Genomic DNA, 21152 nt, shown 5'->3' with positions numbered 1-21152 from the left:
GGTTGGCCCAGATCATAGAAACCATCCTGTTGGTAATGATGGAAGGAAAGAGTAAAATCTTAGGGATAATTTAGAAAGTCGAATATTCTGGATAAGTATGTTGGCATAGATTTTTAAATTTTACAATTGCCAGGACCCTTAGAGCAAAGTGAACAGATGTCTGTCTAATGAATCAGTTGATCCTGTATTCTACTTCCCTTTCTACAGATCTGATAGCTCAAGTCCAGAGAGATGACTTGATTTTCCTAATGTCACACAGCTCACGAGCAGCAGTCTGAGTTGAGAATTCTTGTCTTTAGATTGCCAAGAAGTACAATACTCATGAATTGAGGAAAAAAAAAAAAAAGTCCCCAAAGAAAGTTAGTGTAGCTGGGAGCAAGGTAAGGACTAGATTAATCAGCACTGACAGAGGGTAGGTTTCTGTATGAGGAGCTTCACAGACAACCAAAAACCTCTTAATTACTTCTCAGTCACTATTTAGAACTTAGCCCACTACCTATTACAAATGAGCAAGTTGCTTAGTGGTTGCTGTCCGTGAGAAAACAATTAGAGACAGAAAAAAAAATTACATTTCTAAGTCGCTGCGTATCTCACAAAACATATGGGGAAGAGCAACCGAAAAAAGAAACGTTCCCGATAACAAAGCGGCCTGCTAGAGTCCTCCCTCTGCCTTACTTTATTTACTGTTAGGGCCACAGTCCGTATCTGTTTCAAGCGAGTGTGATGCCCCGACCAACAACATATAAAAGAAATTCCAGTGAAGCCCCAGGGTGACCAAAAAGGGAACATTAATTTGGGATAAAGGTTGGAAAAAGATGATTAGACTAGTCTGCGCGAGCACCCTTGGTCACAAAGGCACACTCGGAAATCAACACATAGATGGGCGGGAGCGCCCCCCCACCCCGCTTTCAGCGACAACAGTGGGGACAAGGACCGAAAGACGCAGAGGGCAAAGGTGGCTGCCACGAGGGCAAAGATGATCACTTCGCTGCTAGCAAGCGGAACCAGCTATAACGTGACCACTCTCCCGCCAGAAGCGAGTCACCCCGCGGGCCCCCGCGGCGGGCGGCTCCCGCCTGGCGCGACCTCGGGCCAAGACTACCACTCCCGCCTCAGCGCGGGGCCTACGGGCCGGGCCGCCAGGGCGGTTTTGGGCACAAAGCATTATGGGACTTGTAGTCTTTCTTCTCTTCAGTTCCGGGGCGGGTGGCGAGAAGAGCCGACTTTTGCTAAGCCAGCCACCCTTCCCCGCCCGGCTTCCCTTCCCCTCCTTTCCCTTCCCCCATCTTTCTCCAAGAGTTTGAAAATTCCCGCGGAGCCGGCGCCCAAGCCTGGAACACTCGCGAGAACTCAGGTCCCCGCGCCGCGATCTCCTTCCCCTGTCCCCTCCCGCTCGGCCCACCCCGCCCCTCCCCTCGCGGGCGTGCGGAGCCCCGTGTGTGCCCCGGGGAATGCGCAGAGCTGGGCCGGCGCTGTCCGAACGCGGAGGCAGAGTCGCGAGGGGGTGGACCCGGAACCGCGGCGCGGCCCGCGGCGGCATTTTAGTGCTGCGCGGCCAGCCGGCTTGAAGCCGGCGAGGATCGTCTTGGCCGGGCGTGTGTGGCTCCGAGGTGGCCGGGGAGGTCGCGGCGGAGGCCGGCGAGGAGCAGAGCAGCCCCTGCCCGGGCGGAGTGTGCGCGCCCCGCGCGCGGCGGCCGCGTCTCCCGGGAGATGCTGTGACGGACCCGCGCGGGAGGAGCTCGCGCCGCGCCTCGCGCCCCACTGGCCTCGGCGGCCGCAGCGGCTCGGCCACCCGCCCTTCTCAGGTAGGGGGAAGGGAAGGGGGGTTGGGCCGCGCGACGAGGGCGGATCGGCGCGGCCTGGGCCGACGGCGGCGCCCCGGCTTCTCCCGCCGCGCCTGGCCCGCGGGGCCCTCCTCGCGCCGGGCCTAGGCCGGGCTGCTGCCCGCGCGCGAGCGGCGGCGTCGCTTCTCGAGGACCGGGCTCGAGGGGGCGGCCGCAACGGCCGCGGGTACCGGCCGCTCTGGAGCCCCGGCGGACGTTATATAACCTGCCCTCCGCGGCACGGAGGCACGTGGCGGACCTTTTCCGCCGTTACCGACGGGCCCCTGGAGCCCGTCTTCCCCTGGTGTGTGCGCCACATGCTCCTGGCCCAGGCCGGGGTGAGACCTGGGCGGGGAAGTAGTTGGACCCGTGGTTGGAAAGCGGGCAGTGAATTGGCCAGATCCTGGAGATTTAAATAGCTGCACGGCTTAGAGTGGGAATTAATTTGCCTGCCTTGTCCCACCTGGACCCTTGAGTATGCGTACTTTTGTTAGTGAAGGATGTTTTTGGGGGGGACTCAAGGGGTGTAGGTTAATTTGTACTCAGAGCCAGTCAGCGAGGTTCGTACTGCATGTGCATAGTTCCATGAGCGCTCTTTATTCTCTCAAATAGGTAGTTTGAGAAATGTGTTTTGAAGAATCTGGAATAAAACACAGGTCTCTCAAGAGCCAGATTTTTCAGAACCTTCTTTCGTGAGCTTTCACGGATAGGACCTGCGAGAGACAAGAAATCAGGGCAAGTTTATTTATTTGCGGGGGTTAGTCCAGGGACGGGAAGCCCAGTTCAAGTCAGTGCTTGGAGGATGCTGTGGAAGTCTCCAGTCTTCTCGGTACTGTAGTATTTGAATCTGATTTTTAGGTAACCTGTATCAAAAGTGTTTTCAGTTTGCAGAACATCAATAATAATTAAACGAAAAATTTGGAATTATTGCACAACCATTTGGGGATGAACTTACCTTGAGTTAAGAGGAAATAGGGCGTTTTTTTCTTTCTCTCCTGTTCTTGTAAATTTTCGGGGACTCACCTTTTTCTTCAGAATGAAGTTTTTAAGTTCCCTAGATTAGGTCGAAGCGCTCTACAGTAAGTCTGTTCTGTCTCCCCTCAACTATTCAGATATATGCTTCAGGACTTCTCAAAATCATCCCCAATCCTAGGCCCATTTTCTTGAAGATGTAGTTAATATTTCTTTGCTCCATGTCCTTCAGCCTGGAATGCCCGCTCTGCTTTTTTCAATTTCTCAAATTTCAAATCCTCCTCTGATGAATTGCCACCGTTTTCTATGTACCTGTTCGTTGCTCTTCATCTCCATGGCTTCCCTGGGATCTAACAGCATATGTATCTCAATTGTAGCATTTGTATATGATATTCTCCTCCTTGAGGTGAGGAGGTAGGTAATCTTTGTGCCAGTGCATTCTCTTCCCAACATGTTGTAAAAGTTGTTGCCAATTAATAAATGTTTGAAAGAATAACTGCTAAAAGATTGAAAGTTTCTGGGTTCACTGGTAGTTCACATTTGTCTCTCAGTTCTAAGTCTTTAGGAAATAGAAATGTGAAAAAACATACGAAGTGTTTTATAGCAATGTTTGCTCAGCATAAGGCGAAATATGATCAAGGAACAACTGGATTAGAATTTTATTTTCTGTGGTGGAATTCAGCTTTCTGGGATGTATGTATTCCACAGAGTGACTATGCTCTTCTGTGTTAATGTCTTTCCTAGTAATTTTACAAATTTTGTTTTGTTGTTTAATACAGATAAAGGCTATACAGTACTTAAAAACAAAGTTGGATTCAATATTGAGCTTTGTCTTTTAAACAGACTTTATTCTTTACAGTAGTTTTAGGTTCTCGCGGCAAAATTGAGTGGAAGGTTTCCCCACAAACCTATGCCCCGCTCACATTCATGCATAGCTTTACCCCAGTAGAGTTGTACACTTGCTTGAACCTACAGTGTTATATCATTATCACCCCAAATCCACAGTTTATGTTATGGTTCATTCATGCTTAGTGTTGTCGTTATACAATTGTTCAAACTCATAGAATGCACATGAATCCACCAGTTTAGTATGAATAATTGAGGGTAGTTTCACTCCCTTAACAATCCTCTACTCCACCTATTCATCCCTCTCCCTAGCTCCTGGCCACCACTGACCTTTTCCCTGACTCTACAGTTTTGCATTTTCCAGAATATCTCATGATTGGAATTACACAGTATAGTCTTTTCACATATGCTTTTTTTACTTAGTAAAACACATTTAAGATTCCTTCATGTCTTTTCATGGCTCATTTCTTTTTAGTGTTGAGTAATATTCCATTGTGGTGGGTACCGGTTTTTATGTCCTTTTACCCACTGAAGGGTATCTTTGGTTTTCAGACTTTAACAATAATGAATAAACATGCATGTGTAGTTTTATGTGTGGACATAAGTTTTCAACTCCTTTGGAGTATGATAGATTGCTGGATTGGATGGTAAGAGTATGTTTAGTTTTGTAAAAAACTGCCAAGCCCGACCATTTTGCATTCCCTTCAGCAGTGAATGAGAGCTGTTTCTCCCCATACTCACTAACGTTTGGTGGTGTCAAAGTGTTTTGGATTTTAGCCATTCTAATAGGTATGTTTTAATTTGCATTATCTTAATGAGGTGATGTGAACTAGTCTATCTTCTTTTTTTTTTTTTTTTATAGAGGCATGTTTATTTATTTATTTATTTGTTTGTTTTGTTTATACATGGGCACTGGGTACAGTCAGAAGCATGGGAGGGTGAGAGAATTCACCAGAGCCAGAGCAGGGAGCAGAGCAGGCAGAAGGACCGAAGTACACTGCTGAGGGGAGCAGCGGGCGGCAGCAGAGGTCTGCGCACCATGTGGGACCCTCCTCTGGTGGCCGGGGAGCAGCCGGGGATCGAACCGGCGCTGCAGAGGCTGCAGGCAGCTTCGCAACCCAGCGCTCAACCGGTGCGCCACCAGGGAGGCCCGTAGTCTATCTTCTTTATCAAAGTGTCTGTTAAAGTCTTTGGTCATTCTTACTTGGATTTGTTTTCTTGTTGAGTTTTAATACTATTGAGTATTTAAAAGTTGATTTCACGGTTTAGCCTTCTGTTCCCGTTACTGCTAGTATCCTGACATCCTAACTTACCACACAATTCGGATCATTAATTACAAAACATTGTGGTCCTTTGGAATTCCCAGGAAAATAGTAATAGCCAATAATTTTTGCCTTTCAGGTATTCATCTATAGTGGGGGAAAAGTCAAACACAGGCATTGAGTTATAAAAATATTATTTAGGTGGAAAGGAGCGAGCTGAGAGACAGATGAGATTAAATTGGGAAGGATGAAGGATACTCAGGCCACCCTGAGACTCCAGTCCTTGATGATGGATGGGACTTTGTCAAATGGAGAAAATGGGGATGGAATGGGGAACAGCATTAATAAAAGAATGAAAGTGCTAGACAATAGCAGACTGATGAAGGCAAGGGTTTTGGGAGATTAGACTGTAAATAGTCTAGGACTGCCAGATTTAGGAGGACCTTGATCCTCCTGTGTCTGAGGTGTGACTTTGTATGTGGTCTAGAGTCACTGAAGATTTTTGAGAAGGGTGTGACATAATTCATCTATGATTTATCAAGAAAATGAAGTGTTTTCATTGACAGTGGGCATAATGTTCCTGCTCTGTCTCTTTGACATTGGGAAAGAGTTGAGACTTTGCAAATCACCTTTTTTAGAGTTTGCATTAGTTACAACTACTAGGACTACTTAATTTTGTACCACATTGAACAATGTACTTTAAATGTTAAAATTCACAATGTATATATATATTTGGGATTTCAAAGGTCTCTAACCCAGTTTTTTCCCTGTAGATTCAAAGGCTAATTTTTAAATTTGAAAAACATCTTCCTTCATGCATTGAACATTTTTTGAACTGCTTTGTGCAAGGCACATGATAGGTGAAGAGTGAGAAAGACAAGTCTTCTCATTTTCTAGAAACTTGGGTGTGATAGGAGACAAAAGAACAGCATTACATGTAGTAGTAAGTAGTAGAACCTGGATTTAAGACTCTGTCTAAATTCAAACTTTTGTGCCTTTTCCAATAATCTGGATGGAACCAGATTTTTGTTCAATTTGGTATTTCTCAGACACCAAGAACTTTGAGGAATTCTTTACCCCTTTGAGAACTTCTTTTGAAATACAGGCAGCGGGATAGTATGAAAGTTTGAGAATTTGCTCTAATCCAATGGAACTAAAGGGATAAATTTCTTTGGACATGTAGAAGCCAAGTATAATTAACTGGCAGGCCATGAAGTTCTAATCCTAAAAAATAAAATGTGGTGGTAGATTGAGATAGAGAAACACCTAGGAGGACACTAATGTACTTGAGGGTTGAGAGGAAGTTATGTATTAATTGTTTTGTTTTTGTGCATCTAGCATTTTCACATGCAGTGAGCTTTTAGTATTGGTTGAATGAATTAAGAAATCGGTTCAATTGCTAAATCTTTCACCCATTGAATGTGGAAGGTAAGGAGCACTAAGGAAGTCAGGTAGCTTCAAGAATATAAAGTTATTTACTCTTTACATTTAATTTCTGAATTTCCAAGGATGCACTAACATTGTCACAATGTTGACATTGTTCAGAAACTGTCTGGACCACATACCAGCTCTGTGGACAGTCTTTTAACAGTTGAAAACATAAAAACATGGTTTAGCCCAAGAACCTGTATCTAGATACAGGTTCTGTTTCTGGTGTATCAATGCAATAAATAATGTTGAATTTATTTTGGCATAAAGAATGTTAGTGATGGGCCTCCCAGGTGGCGCAGCAGTTGAGCGCTGGGTTGCGAAGCTGCCTGCAGCCTCTGCAGCGCCGGTTCGATCCCCAGCTGCCCCCACCGGAGGAGGATCCCACATGGCGCGCAGACCTCTGCTGCCGCCCGCTGCTCCCCTCAGCAGTGTGCTTCGGTCTTTCTGCCTGCTCTGCTCCCCGCTCTGGCTCTGGTGGATTCTCTCACCCTCCCGCGCTTCTGACTATAACCAATGCTTGTATAAAATAAATAAATGATAAATCTTTAAAAAAAAAAAGAATGTTAGCGATAATCCACCCTCTGGTAAATTCGCTTACAATTGTTTTACAAACCATCTGACTTTTTATTTTAGGTTAATAGTGGATTTATATAAACACTATATAAATAGTGTTTTTAAGATTTCCCTTCCACTTTTTAGTTTCTCTTTAACAGTTTAAAAGTTCTCATATTTTGGATTTAGCAAACAATTCAAATGATTATCTCTCACCCTCTGAGATTATGATTCTTCTCCCTTAAGTTTTTTCCTTTCTAAATCATTAATTTTTCCCCCCAAAAAACCTTATTTCCTTATGTCAGTTTTCAACTCCGACATCATTGCAGTGTGGGGAAGCCATTGGAGCAACTTTTTTCCTTAAAGTAACATTGTATGTTGTGCTTCTCAGAATGATGGTGCCAGTGATACAAAGATGAGAGAAGGGTACTGGAAACCATAGGACAGATGTAGTGTCAAATTCTTGAAGATTTTAAAATCTGATTAATGTTGGCATATAGCCGTTGCTTTACAGGTTAGAGCTTCCTCTCCTCTCTTCACTCCTTTTTTGAAGTGTGCCTTTGCATCTCTTATCTGATAATTTTCATTTCTGTATCATTGAGAAAGAGCTCTATTTCTTTTTCTAGAAGGAATAGCTAATTGTCTCAGGACATTAAGAAGTTTGTAATTGTTATGATGATTTGAAATGTTATCTTTGTCATTGTCATGTGAAATAGTTCAGTTTCTGGCCTCTTGCTTTCTCTGATCTCTGTCAATACAGCAATTTTCTCAAAGAACCAGCTTTTGATTCCATTGATGTTTTTTCTATAGTTTTCCATTTTAATTTCACCTCTTTTCCTTTTTTTCTGCTCATAATGGGTTTAATTTGCTCTTTTTCTAGCTTCTTAAGACGGTGGAAGTTTAGGTTATTGTAATGAGATCTTACATTTAGTGCTATCAGTTTCCCAAAGTGCCCCTTAAATTGCATCACACAAATTTTGACGTCATGTTTTCACTTTCATTTAGTTTAAAATAGCCATTTCCCTTTTGATTTCTTCTTTGACCCATGGATCACATAGAAGTATATTATTTAGTATCCAAATACCTATGAATTTTCCAGATGTTTTTCTATTACTGATTCTAATTTAATTTCAGTGTGATCAGAGGACATACCTTGTGTAATTTGAGTCCTTTTAAATTTGAGACTTCTTTCATGGCCCAACATATATAGTCTATCTTGGTAAATCATCTCCATATTTGAGAAGAATTTAATTAGTTTTTGCTTCGTGTATTTTAACGATCTATTTATTATTCATTATATAAATTATGTTCAGGATTGTTAATGGTCATTTGGTGAATTGACCCATTAAGCATTATGAAATTGCCTTCTATCCCTGGTGATAGTCTTTGTTCTGAATTCTACTTTGTTATTAAAATGATTACTTCAGCATTTTTAGTGTTAGCATGCTGTATCTTCTATTTTACTTTCAACCTCTATGGTGTTTTTGTTTAAATTGCATCTTTCCTTAATCCAACCTGACTGTTTTTAATTGAAATGGTAACTCATTTCATTAATATGATTATTGATGTAGTATGATTAGGTTTCAGCCTACCATCTCATTATTTTTACAGAATTGTCCCATTTTTATACTTTGTACATCTTTTGGATTAACTTGCTTATGCTGGTGTTTTATCTTTACTTGATTTATTAACTGTGTGTGTATGTGTTTAGTGGTTACCTTAAGGTTTGTAGTACACATCTTTATTAGGCTCTATCTTGAAATAACATTATAGCATTTAATGTATAAAACATAGTAAGTAACCCGCTAACAGTATCCTTCCATTTCTCCTTTCTAGGCATTTGTGTTGTCGTTTTATTTGTAAATTTGTTTTAACTCCATGATATATTGTTTTCATCTTTGCTTCCAGTGGACACTTGTTTTTTAAACAAATGTAAGGAAAAGAGTGTTTATTGTCTGTGTTCTTTCGTGTAGAACCAGATTTCCATCTGGTATCATTTTCCTACTGCTTCAAAGAATCCTTCGACATTCTTTATAATGCAGATCTCCTGATGATTGTCTTTTCAACTCTATGCCTGAAGGCCTGTATTTTGCTTTCACTATTAAAAGATACTTCCACTGGATATAGAATTGTAGGTCCACCACTTTTTTCCTTTCAGAATTTACAAGTATGCCAAAAGGTCTGTCTGTTCTTTTCAAGGATGATTCTCCTGTCATTTTTTTCTCTGCAGTGTTACTTTAAAATTTTTCATTTGGGGGGGCCTCCCTGATGGCGCGAGAGGTTGAGGCACAACCTATGAAGTAATCCATGGCTGCCGTGGCATGAGTTCAATCCCCCGGCCAGGGAGGTGACCCACATGGCACAGCAGACCTCTCCCGGCTCGCCCACTGCTCCAGTGTATTTCGGTTACTTGGCCTGTTTTGGTACCCACTCTGTCTCTGGTGAGCTCTCTCACCCCCCACAACTCTGATCTGTACCCTAATTCTTGTATGTATAAATAAATAAATCTTAAAAAAATTTTTTTCATTTTGTCTCGATTTCTTTTAGCTTAATTTATGTTTTTTTCTGTGCTGAGATTTATTGGCCTTTTTTCTATTTGTGGGTTTGTGGTTTTTATCAAATTTGGAAAAATTTTGACTACTGGTTTTTCAAATATTTTTGTCTTATTTTGAAGACTAATGTTACCATATCAGAACACTTGAAGTTGTGCCATAATCCAGTGATGCGTTCTGTTCGCCCCCACCCATCCATTTTTCTCTGCTTTATTTTAGACAGCTTCTCTTGTGGTTGTCTTGAATTCTCTCATTCGTCATCTTATCTGTCAGTCCCATCCAATGTATTTCTCATCTCTACAAGTTTGATTTAGTCTTTTTCATATCTTCTAAATGTTCAATATGCTGATGCTTTCCTCTTTTGTCTTGGATTTAGGAATTATAGCTTGAATAACTGATTTATGTTTAACATCCCCATCTAGTAGTTCTAACTTTTGTGTCATTTCTAGGTTTTATTGGTTATTTAATATTTTTCTTATTTTCCTCCTTTGCATGCCTGCTTTTGCATTCCCTACACATGCTTGAACTTTCTTTTGGGATGTAGCTGTTACTTGAAAACAGTTTGGTCCTTTTGAATTTGTTTTGGGCAAGCCCAATCCTTGTTTAAGGGTTAATTTTTCTTCCCACTACTGAGGTAATCTGTACCTAAGTACTAAGTGCCCCCATGTACTGTGAGATTTTTCCACTCTGGAGCTATTCCTGGCTGTAAGCTCTGGATAGTTTGTCCTTTACTTTTCCAATGATTTGTACCTTGGTAGTTTGCTTACAAGCTTTTATCAATTATATGAAGATCCAGGAGAGACTACTTCAGATCTCTTGGTACAGTACTACATCAGATCTTGTAGTACAGTACTCTAGCCTGTGAATTCTTACTACTTTGACTTTTGGGCATTTTTTGCCCTATCTCTTCAAGAAGACTTGGTTACTGTGCTCCCTCTTCCTGTTCTCTGTCCTGGACACATATACAGAAAGCTGGGACAGTCCTCTAGCTCATCTTGTTTGTTGTCTTTCTCTTAGGGACCACTGCCCATTGTCTGAACACCTTGTTTCATATATTGTCCTCATTTTTTACAGGTGGGAAGGTATATCTGCAATGTAAACCACACTTTTATTTTTAAATATTGCAACTGCTTGAGCCATTACTTCCATATTATACACTTTCTTTTTATATTAAAAACAACATAACAGCAGGAAACACATTCAGTCTAAGAAATGGAACATTAGAGTTTATTTAAAGATAGTGATTATTGTGTATTCTCTCCACTGGACATTTTACCCCCCACCATCTGAAATTTAATAGGGTGGGGAAGACACTGAAGCAGGGAAGGGGAGCGAGCCCTGTTAGGTAAGGACTTGCACAGCCAAAGGGAGGAGGGTTCTGGGCTTCCTGGCCTGTGCATCACAAACACACCTGCCACTTCTGCAGATTGATGCGGTAGCACTGGAGGCTGCAGAGTGCCTGGCCTGTGTGAACAGCCAGAGACAGGGGGCACCATGGAGGAGAGCCTCATGGGGATGGTCTGGGCTTATAACACTGGCGCTGGGGCAGGGGTGGAAGGAAAGGGGAAACTGCTCCTCTTGCTGTAGCTCACTGGGAGGCTGGGGCTGAGATTCGCCCTCCACTTGCTCACTCCTCAAGGCCCCCTGGGCCCTGCAAAGTCTCCGTAGGCACTGGATAACCTGGTTCTTGTGCTCCTTTGTCCCCCACGCTGCCTGCACCGTCACTTATGCACTGGTTCCTCCCGCCTCAGTAGCAGCATCTCCTCAGTGAGAGCAGGGGCGGTGCAGCCCATGGAAGACTGAAGGCTCACTCTGAGCCTTCTGGAGCAGGCTCCAGAGCAGTTGTAGAGCAGTGAGTAGCAGTTAATTAATTTACTTCACGAAATGTCCTTTGTCATCCAGCTCCCCCTTCTGGCATCCAGCCACCTCTATTCCTCCTCTTAAGCCTCCTGACAGGAGTAGTTCGATTACTGTCTTCAGCCAGAGAGGCATACTGTTCAAGGGGGACTCCTTCCAGAAGTTCCTCTTCATTGCCTACAACCATCAGGAGAGAGGATGAGCGAGGCCTCTCAGCAATCACTCTTGGTGCCTAGGACCTGCCCACCCCACTTGGTTTTGAGTTTGAGCTGCAGCCTACTTTTCCTGATGATGGTTTCTTCTTGTGTTTCTTTCTTTTTTTAAAAAAAGATTTATTTATGCATACAAGAGCTGGGGTACAGGTCAGAGATGGGGTGGGTGAGAGGATTCACCAGAGACAGAGTGGGGAGCAGAACAGGCAGATGTACTGAAATACACTGCTTTGGAGAGCAGCGGGTGAGGCAAGAGAGGTCTGCTGCGCCATGTGAGTCACCTCCCTGGTCGGTTGATCACCTCCCTGGTCAGGGATGGAACTCATCCTGCAGTGGTTGCAGATAGCTTCATAATGCTGCGTCTTAACCAGCGCCACCAGGGAGGCCACTCTTGTGTTTCTTTTTTTGCTTTTGTGCTTTTTCTTGTGCAGTCCTGGCTGTGGACACCTGCCAGACTCAGCTCCATGCAGTGCTTCACCCACATAGGGGCCTCCATAGCACCAGCCGTGCTCCTGCACTGCTGCATTGTATTCATGGGTTCTTATAAACGAAGGGACACAAAATTGTCCCGACATAAGCAGAGATGCCTTTTTTGTCCTGTGGAAGAACTGACTCCCTCTGATGAGCTTCAGAATCATCTTGTGAAAGTCTTTTTTTTTTAAGATTTATTTTATTTTTATTTATTTATTTATACAAGCGCTGGGTACAGTCAGACGCGCGGGAGGGTGAGAGAATTCGCCAGAGCGGGGAGCAGAGCAGGCAGAAGGACCGAAGTACACTGCTGAGGGGAGCAGCGGGCGGCAGGGGAGGTCTGCGCGCCATGTGGGACCCTCCTCCGGTGGCTGGGGAGCGGCTGGGGATCGAACCGGCGCTGCAGAGGCTGCGGGCAGCTTCGCAACCCAGCGCTCAACCCCTGCGCCACCGGGGAGGCCCTTGTGAAAGTCTTTTTAAAAATTCCTTTAGCATGATCTTGATTGAATTGCAGTGATACGGAGCTTTCTTGCTTATTGTCCTTGAACACTCCACTTTGGGAAAAGCTAACACCTGGCATACTGGAGGCTTTAAGTTTAATAGGGAAAAGCTGTAACTTCTTCACTCCACCAGTGGATAACTAACTTTTTTGCTGGAAATGAGTAGCAAGGTGTACCAGTAACTTTAATTGAGTATTCCACACGTACTGTCTGATTTGAAATAACCAAATCTGCTTTTTATCGTGTACTAAAGTTTTGTGGTTTGGTGTCTAAATTGTTTTGTTCTGTTTGTCCATTAGTAGCCTGTATCATATGCTTTTAATTATTATAACATGGTATGTTTTTACTATCTGGTATTATCTTTACTTTCTCTTGTTTGGTTATTTTTAGTAGCTTGCTATTACACTACTGAAACTATCCTCTTGTTGGTCTCTTCCTATATATATTTTTAATATGGATGTGTAACAAAGTCTAGAACAAACTAATGTCTCTATTCTCAGACCATAGGAGGACAACAGATTTTTTTTTTTTGTTTAAATCCCATACAGTAACCACTGTGGTTGTTACTGTTATGTAGTTAGTATTTTAGATTTTTCCATGTATTTCTCAGTATTTTGGCATATCATACTTTTTGTATCTCAGATTTTCTGTCTAATCCTTTTCTGTCTGAAGGCTTCTTCTGCCATTAATCCTTTAAATTCCCTTGGTGGGGATGGCTCAGTTTTTGTCTTACATCTTTTGTTTTTATTTAAGTTTCTTTGATTTTTCTGATTTCGGGGAATTGCTGTGTCTCCACAACTCTGGAACATATACTTTAGAATATTGTCACTTCTTACTGTTAACGATAAGTTCTTTACTTGAGAAGTTTCAGATAACAGATTGTTTTCTGGTTACTAATTTGAAGAGTATTTTTCTTTTTTTGAATAGAGACTTGGAGTCATAGTTAAAATGGACAGGATTATTGCTCCCTGTCTTACCCAATGGGTGTTTGACCTTTATGCTGATGATACATCCTTGTGCAATTTAATGGAATTTGAGGGTGGGGAGGAGGAAGACTCTTCTTAGCTTGCGTTATTAACTGTGTTAGCCCTATAGACCTGAGTTTTATCATCTGCCTCTGTACCTCAGAGTGCTCAAAACAAAGTTAGGGTCATTGTGACAGCATTTGGTTGCTAACCATTGAGGCTAAGCCAGCTTACATGTCTTCCAGAATTCCTAATGTTTTTACTCTTGGCTTTCCAATTCAGGATTCTTTCAAAAAGATACTTTCATATTTTAACTAGCAGTTTTGGTTGTCATTCAGGGGATCTTGTCATTTATATATTATAAACAAAAGATAATTTATTATTTTTTTTCTGTCTAAAGACATGTGCCATACACAATTCCTGAAGTCACTTGGGTTGGGACATTTTTTTCTTGGATTCTCTGCCCTTTTACTATAATAGTTATTTTTCTAAAATGTATTAATTTAACCTGTTTGTGAACTGTTCTAGGGTCGGTCAGGCAATAAGATTAATTGCATTGAACCAGTTTTCAAAGAATCTAGAGAATCATGTATATCTTTAGGACATCTGGCTTAATTGTTTTTACTCTCCTAAGACTGTTTGGTAAGTATTTTCTTAGAATACCGCAGACCCAGTAAATAAAATCAAATCTCATTGTAAAATACATAGTTTATGTTTTTGTTTGTGGTGTCTTTTTCTTGTTTGTTTGTTTTTTTTTCCTTCTGACTGGAAATGACCAAGTGTATCGTACAAATATGTCATAACAATGTTCTCTTTTAAAAATATTTACAGTGGAAGTATGCGAGACTTAACAGCACAGGTCACTAGTGGTCTTCTGCAATTTCCAGAAGTGACTATTCAGGCACTCGGAGAAGACGAAATAACCTTAGAATCTGTGCTTCGTGGAAAGTTTGCTGCAGGTAAAATAATGATGCTAAAAATTTACCAATTCCATTGACTTGTAAAGTAATAATAAACGTGTTGCAGTTTCTTTAATTGTGGAAGGGACTTAAAGCAGAACCTGGTTAGAGGGATCTTAAATAGATACATGTTAAACACAATGTAACAACATCTATTTATGCTAGAATATATTTTCAGTAGATCTCTGAGTGGGGGGTTATAGTTCATTTTTCTTTATTAAAATACTATAAATTTAAAAACTTTATTGAGTACCTGCATTTGGAATGTAGGAATAATATACACCTGATTTTCCTTTATAATCAGTTTTACCAGTGATGAGATTGGATTAGAATCTAAACAGTCTTTTTTTTCTTTTTTTTAAAGATTTATTTATTTATTTATACAAGCACTGGGTACAGTCAGAAGCGCAGGAGGGTGAGAGAATTCATCAGAGCCAGAGTGGGGAACAGAACAGGCAGACTGACGAAACACACTGCTGAGGGGAGCAGCGGGCACGGCAGGAGAGGTCTGTCGTGCCGTGTGGGACCCTCGCAGGCGGCCGGAGAATGAACTGGTGCTGCAGAGGCTGTGGGCAGCTTCACAGCCCAGCGCTCAACCGCTGCGTCACCAAGGGAGGCCCAAAACAGTCTTAAAAATGGAAAAATTTGATGTTTGGGCCCTGTGTAATTTGGGAAGTCTGATGTTCGGGCCTAGGTGATGTGGGAAGTCTCATTTGTTAATTCCATAACACAAGAATTTAACATGGATTCAATTATGTAATACAGTAGAAAATCATACACAAAGAAGACATTAAATTATAAGATATTACAGATGACGTCTGAAAATGAATTTTAACAGCTATACTGTATAAATATATACAGCAAAGCGTATATATTAGGTATTTTGATTGCTATTCTCTTGTTATAAAAAGTAGCATTGGTACTTTATTACATGTACTGTAACAACTTTTAACTGAGGTGTTAGACTTCTGTTACAGGTAGCTGAGAATCAATTAGGTTAAATAGCTTGATCCCAGTTACAGAGATAGCAAGTGGTAAAACAAGAGCAAATGAGTTTTGAGCCTGTATGTCTGGGTCCTCACTATGCCATGTTACTTACTTAAATGATATTGGAAATCCCTCAGTTTAGTATATCTGTCTGCTTGGATGCATGATAGATATCACAAATTTAGGCGTAAAAGTTACTAAAATCCACGGAGTTGCTCAAGCAAAAATTCGCAATCTGGTCTTGATTCTTACTGATTTTCCCATATCTTATACAAGAGCAAGCAAATCCGTATAGTTCTACCTCTACGATTAATCTCCAGTCAATCCACTATTCTCTATTTATGGCCACTGACCAAGTATAGGGTATTATCACCTTACTTACACTCTGTTCCCCTTACTGGCTATTCTCTGTTTAGCTGCTGGAGTAACATTAAATCAGGCTGTCACTCTCCAGTTTAAAACCTTCCATTTACTGGCCAACAGGCATATGAAAAAATGTTCAACATCACTTGTAATCAGGGAAATGCAAATCAAAACTACCATGAGATAGCATCTTACACCAGTGAGAATGGCACATATTAAAAAAACTAGCAACAACAAATGTTGGCGAGGATGTGGAGAAAAGGAACTCTCCTGCACTGTTGGTGGGATTGCAAACTGGTCCAACCACTATGGAGAGCTGTGCGGAGATTTCTGGACCTACTAAACATAGAGCTTCCATATGATCCAGCAATTCCACTCCTAGGTATTTACCCAAAGGACACAAAAACATCAATTCCAAAGAGCACCTGCACCCCTATGTTTATAGCAGCACTGTTTATAATAGCTAAGCTTTGGAAACAACCCAAATGCCCAAAAATAGATGACTGGATCAAGAAGATGTGGTACATATACACCATGGAATATTACTCAGCATTCAAAAAAGATAAACACATGCAATTTGCAGCAATATGGATGGAGCTGGAAGGGATCATGCTCAGCGAAATAAGCCAGAAAGAAAAAGAAAAATACCGGATGGTCTCACTCATAGCAGGAATCTAGAAAACCTAAATAATAGACCAGGGAAATGAATAACTATAAGAAAGTGAAAATCAAAATCAACAAAAAACTATGAACCAGAGACACTCTATGGGAGGTGGGGGCGGGGAGGGGAGGGATTGGGGTCAAAATAAGGGGGTTGCAATTCTATGGGGAATATAAAGATAAAATTTATTTTAGAAAAATTAAAAAAAGAAATAAAACCTTCCATTTACTTTATATTGGGTACAGAGTGAAATCTAAATATGACTAGTAAGAAACTAAAATGACATTCTTAGATTCCTGTTGCTAGGCCAGTTATGTCTTGTTTTCTCATATTTTGAACTCTTTAGGGATAGAATCATACAGGGTATATATACAACTCCCGTGGCATGTAGCTTACCTGTTAATATATAATGAAATAAAAATAAGAGTTTTGGAGCTCAGCACACTTGGGGATTCACTCTGCTCTGGTATTTATAGTTGTATGGTTTTAGGCAAGTTAACTATATAAAGGTTTAGTTGCTTTATCTCTATTTTGAGGTGTGCCAGGGAACAAATGAGATAATGTGTGTAGGATAATGCCTTTACTGGTTATTTTATTATTATTCCAGTAGTCTTGCTCAATTTATTCTGTTAATTTGACACCATTCTATTCTGTGAATACTTAGATTTCAATATGGGATGTGTAAAGTTTAATGAACTTTATATCATACATGTAAAAGAGCTAACTACTCTCTAGTTTTGTTGTGTAATGCAGTATTAGAATGGGTAACATTATAGCTTTTTTTTCTTCTAGGGAAAAATGGGCTTGCTTGTTTGGCTTGTGGTCCACAACTCGAGGTAGTAAATTCTGTAACAGGAGAGCGGTTGTCTGCATATAGATTCAGTGGAGTGAATGAACAGCCTCCTGTAGTCCTTGCTGTGAAAGAATTCTCTTGGCAGAAGAGGACTGGTTTGCTAATTGGATTGGAAGAAGCTGAAGGGAGTGTTCTCTGTCTTTATGACCTTGGTATATCAAGAGTGGTCAAAGCAGTTGTTCTTCCTGGAAGGGTAGGTACTGTTCAAGATTTGTGGACATTCTGCTTTCAAAACTGAACCCTTACTGCTTACATGGTGCATTCACTTTATGAAAATCCATTGAGACATAAATGTATTATTAGTTTACTTATGTGGAGCGGTGTTATACTTCAGTAAAAACTTTAAAGTGAAAGAGAGGTTAAAGACATTATCAAATGAACTTTAAAAGGGGAAAAAATTGAAAATTTAACTTTATTCTTGGTTAGAAAATTGCAGTGTAAAAATGACATGTAGTGTTCTAATATTCTTTTCTATAAAGTATCAGCTGAATCTTGTTCTTATATCCAGTTGTGTTATCTAATGTATCTAATGACTCTGAAAGTTTATTGAAATAGTTTTTAATGATGTCATTGTTTTTCTCATTTCTCTGTTTTTCTCCTTTGAGAGTATAGCAGTAGAGCTATATGGATAGCATGTCTTCATTATTGCTTCAGATTTGAATATTGTATTTAAATAATGGAATCATTTATTAATATATGTATGCCTTCTATGTGCCAGACATCTTATCCAGTGGTAATTATTAACTTCTGGTTGTTTATTTAGCAGGTTTATAGCTATTCTTCCATATATGATGAGAAAAATTTATACATTTACAAAGATACACAAATACAAAATAATAAGAGTAGAATTCTTTCTATACCTGATGTTTCCCAAAAATGTACTTTATGTGTATTTAATGGTTTTACTATATAATGATTAGAATTGTATTTTTAAAGTTAAAATGGAACTTAATGACAAATAATATGCTTTTATATTTGGGGAAATTGATCAAATGAGATAAAGTAGGGGTCTGAAGTAGTTTATAGCCAAGTATCTGATACAGTATGCCTCCCACTCCCCATCTGCAGTTTTGCATTTCATGATTTCAGTTACCTGTGGTCTGAAAATGTTTGCATATACTAAAATATATTGAGAGAGAAATCTTACAGAGCTCTTATTATATTATAGTTTTATTAGTTATTGCTAATCTTTCACTATACCTGATTTATAAATTAAGCTATCATAAATATGTATGTAGGTTTCTGAGGTTCCAGGCATCCACTGGCTATTAATTACTGTATGTACTGGCTATTTAATTACTGTATGTACTGTTAGTGGTGATTTTAAAGGTCAGACTATTACTTCTGCCTTTAAAATAATAAAATTAGTGGTTTATTGAGTACTTATTATAAATAAAGCTAGATTCTAAGGGGTAAGTAGATGAATTGAACTTGGTTCATACTTTGAGAAAGTTTGTCATCTAGTAGGAAAAGACAGTAAGATTATAGCACAAGTTGAAGTATTTTGATAATTTTAAGTACTTGGAACACGGAGATCACCTGGATAATTTCTACTCAAAAAGGAGGGACATTTTTCATGTAGAGACCAGCATGTAAAAAGTTCGCGGTATATGGGACATTTGGGAAGCTTAACTTTTTCAAATTGACTTGGGGAGAGGGACAGCAGGAAGAAATAAGGTGAAGATTGAGATTGTAAAATGGCCTGTTTACAATTAGGGGTCTCCTAATGTCTGGGGTGAAGTCATTTTAAGTTTAAAGCAGAACTTTAGTGTAAAAAGCTTTTTGGATTGAGATGTAGTTCAAGTAAATTATGGTGGTGAACTGAAGTGGAGAGAATAGGTCAGGTTTGAAAGGTAACATAAACAGAAATTGTAGATTATTTGGATGATAATTGAGAAAGGAGCAAGCGTTAAAAGGTCTGATTGCTCATTTGGGTAGACAGTTGGTTTCACATAGAAGGTCTATAGGAGAAGGAAAATATTGGGAGGATAGTGATAAATACCTTCCAAAGAAGTTCAGCCAACTTAACTGTTTTCTGACTATGTTTACCCTTTTTTTTTTAAATTTATTTATGCATACAAGAACTGGGGTACAAGCCAGAAGTGTGGGGGGTGAGAGGGCTCACCAGAGACAGAGTGAGAAACAGAACAGGCGTATTGACTGAAATACACTGCTGAGGAGAGCAGCGGGCAAGTCAGGATAGGTCTGCTGCGCCATGCGGGTTATCTCCCTGGCCGGGGATCAGCAGGGGATCGAACTCTTGCTGCAGTGGCTGTGGATTGCTTTAGAGTGCTGCATCTTGCTTCAGAGTGCTGCATCTTAATCCCTTGCACCACCAGGGAGGCCCGTATGTTTACTTTTAGCCACCTTTTTCTAAAATTAATTAAGGTAGGGTTATCAATTATTTCATTATTTTGTATGTAGAATGTAAAGTGAGACATTTCTTACTCTCATTGAGGAAATTAAGGAAAATGTGCTTTAGTATTTATAGATATTATTACCATAATTTGAAAAGGAAGACAATTCATGAAATTACAGCTTTAGGAATTAAAACCACTATGGAATGTTTTGTGTTATACTTAAATATAGAACGAGCCAGGCTTTTGTCTGAAACACATTTTCATTTTAACACATAAACCATTAATAACAAATTTCATTTTTTTTCCTGGGACATTGATTATTCTTATAGTAGAAATTGCCAGATGTTTAATTATCATCATACCTTAACTCGCTTTTGTGAATTAATAGGAAATAGAAGGAATGTTAGTATAAAACATGGATTATTAGGTACAGACATTTAAAACTTGACCTGTAAGGTCCATAAAGTAGCTACAGTATGATTTTCTCCACCTGATTTCTGTCCTTGTTTAAATGTCAGTAATACGGTCAATGCCAAGATTTTTTGCGAAGGTGCTATTATATAGTACAGTCCCTTTAAGGTTAGACCTCTTCAGAAGTTTGCAAAAATGTGTAGGTAGGGCCCCCCCTGGTGGCGGGCTGCGAAGCTGCCTGCAGTCTCTGCAGCCCAGGCTGCCAGTGAGGGTCCGACCTGGAGCGCAGACCTCTCCTCCTGGCAGACCTCTCCTCCTGTCGCGCCCGCTGCTCCCCTCAGCAGTGTATTTCGTCAGTCTGCCTGTTCTGTTCCCCGCTCTGGCTCTGGTGAATTCTCTCACCCTCCTGCGCTTCTGACTGTCCCCAGTGCGTGTATAAATAAATAAATAAATCTTTTGGGGAAAAAAATTTGTAGGCAGTAAGTTTTCTTGGAATGATTCATTTTCACTCTTAAGAGAAGAATCTATTTAATCATAGAGTAACTGGTTTAGAGATTTAAAGTGAGGAAAAAGTAGATTTTTTTTGTGAACATTTTTTGTAAAAATGTAGAGTTTTGTGAACATCAAATGACACCATTAGCATAGTGCTTCACATATAGTAAATAATAATCATTGATTGTTATTCCATCTGCACAGTTTTTTTAACATTGAAATAATGACATAATCTCTTTTGTACCTAAAGATTTCAGTTGTTACATAAATATCAAATAAGGGTTTATGATTTTGTACTAGAAACTGTTTGTCTATTATAATAACTGTTTAACTTAAATCTGTTGTGTTTTTAGTTATTTTGTAGAAGAAAAGCATATCATTTACTCTGCTTTCTAGGTAACAGCTATTGAACCTATAATTAATCATGGAGGAGCCAGTGCAAGCACACAGCATTTACACCCAAGTCTGCGTTGGCTTTTTGGTGTGGCAGCTGTGGTAACTGATGTTGGACAGATCCTTCTTATTGACCTGTGTTTGGATGATTTGTCATGCAGTCAGAATGAAGTAGAGGCATCAGGTAAGTTGTCATCTTTGCTTGAAACCAAAACTGATGCAGTGGATTT

The 21152-nt window shown here is 40.4% G+C and overlaps 1 protein-coding gene and 1 pseudogene across 7 annotated transcripts in view; one reads left to right on the top strand and one right to left on the bottom strand.

Moving 5' to 3' along the window:
- The first annotated feature begins 1751 nt into the window (after positions 1 to 1751).
- Positions 1752 to 21152, top strand: part of AHCTF1 (AT-hook containing transcription factor 1) — a 73661-nt gene continuing 54260 nt past the window's right edge. For 2 of the 7 annotated variants that reach the window (XM_054694966.1, XM_054694967.1), the window contains exons 1-4: positions 13972 to 14085; positions 14275 to 14402; positions 17206 to 17459; positions 20926 to 21106. In XM_054694966.1, coding sequence (XP_054550941.1) covers positions 14282 to 14402; positions 17206 to 17459; positions 20926 to 21106 — 556 coding nt within the window. In that variant the 5' untranslated portion in view covers positions 13972 to 14085; positions 14275 to 14281. The other 5 variants (XM_054694965.1, XM_037510329.2, XM_037510328.2 and 2 more) reach the window with 5 other exon arrangements.
- On the bottom strand, positions 2376 to 12145 carry LOC119244135 (INO80 complex subunit B-like; annotated as a pseudogene).

Source organism: Talpa occidentalis, unplaced genomic scaffold (genome assembly GCF_014898055.3).
Source record: "Talpa occidentalis isolate TD23 unplaced genomic scaffold, MPIMG_talOcc4v2.1 talOcc4.14, whole genome shotgun sequence".
NCBI lineage: Eukaryota > Metazoa > Chordata > Mammalia > Eulipotyphla > Talpidae > Talpa > Talpa occidentalis.
This window is presented reverse-complemented; position numbering and strand designations above follow the sequence as displayed.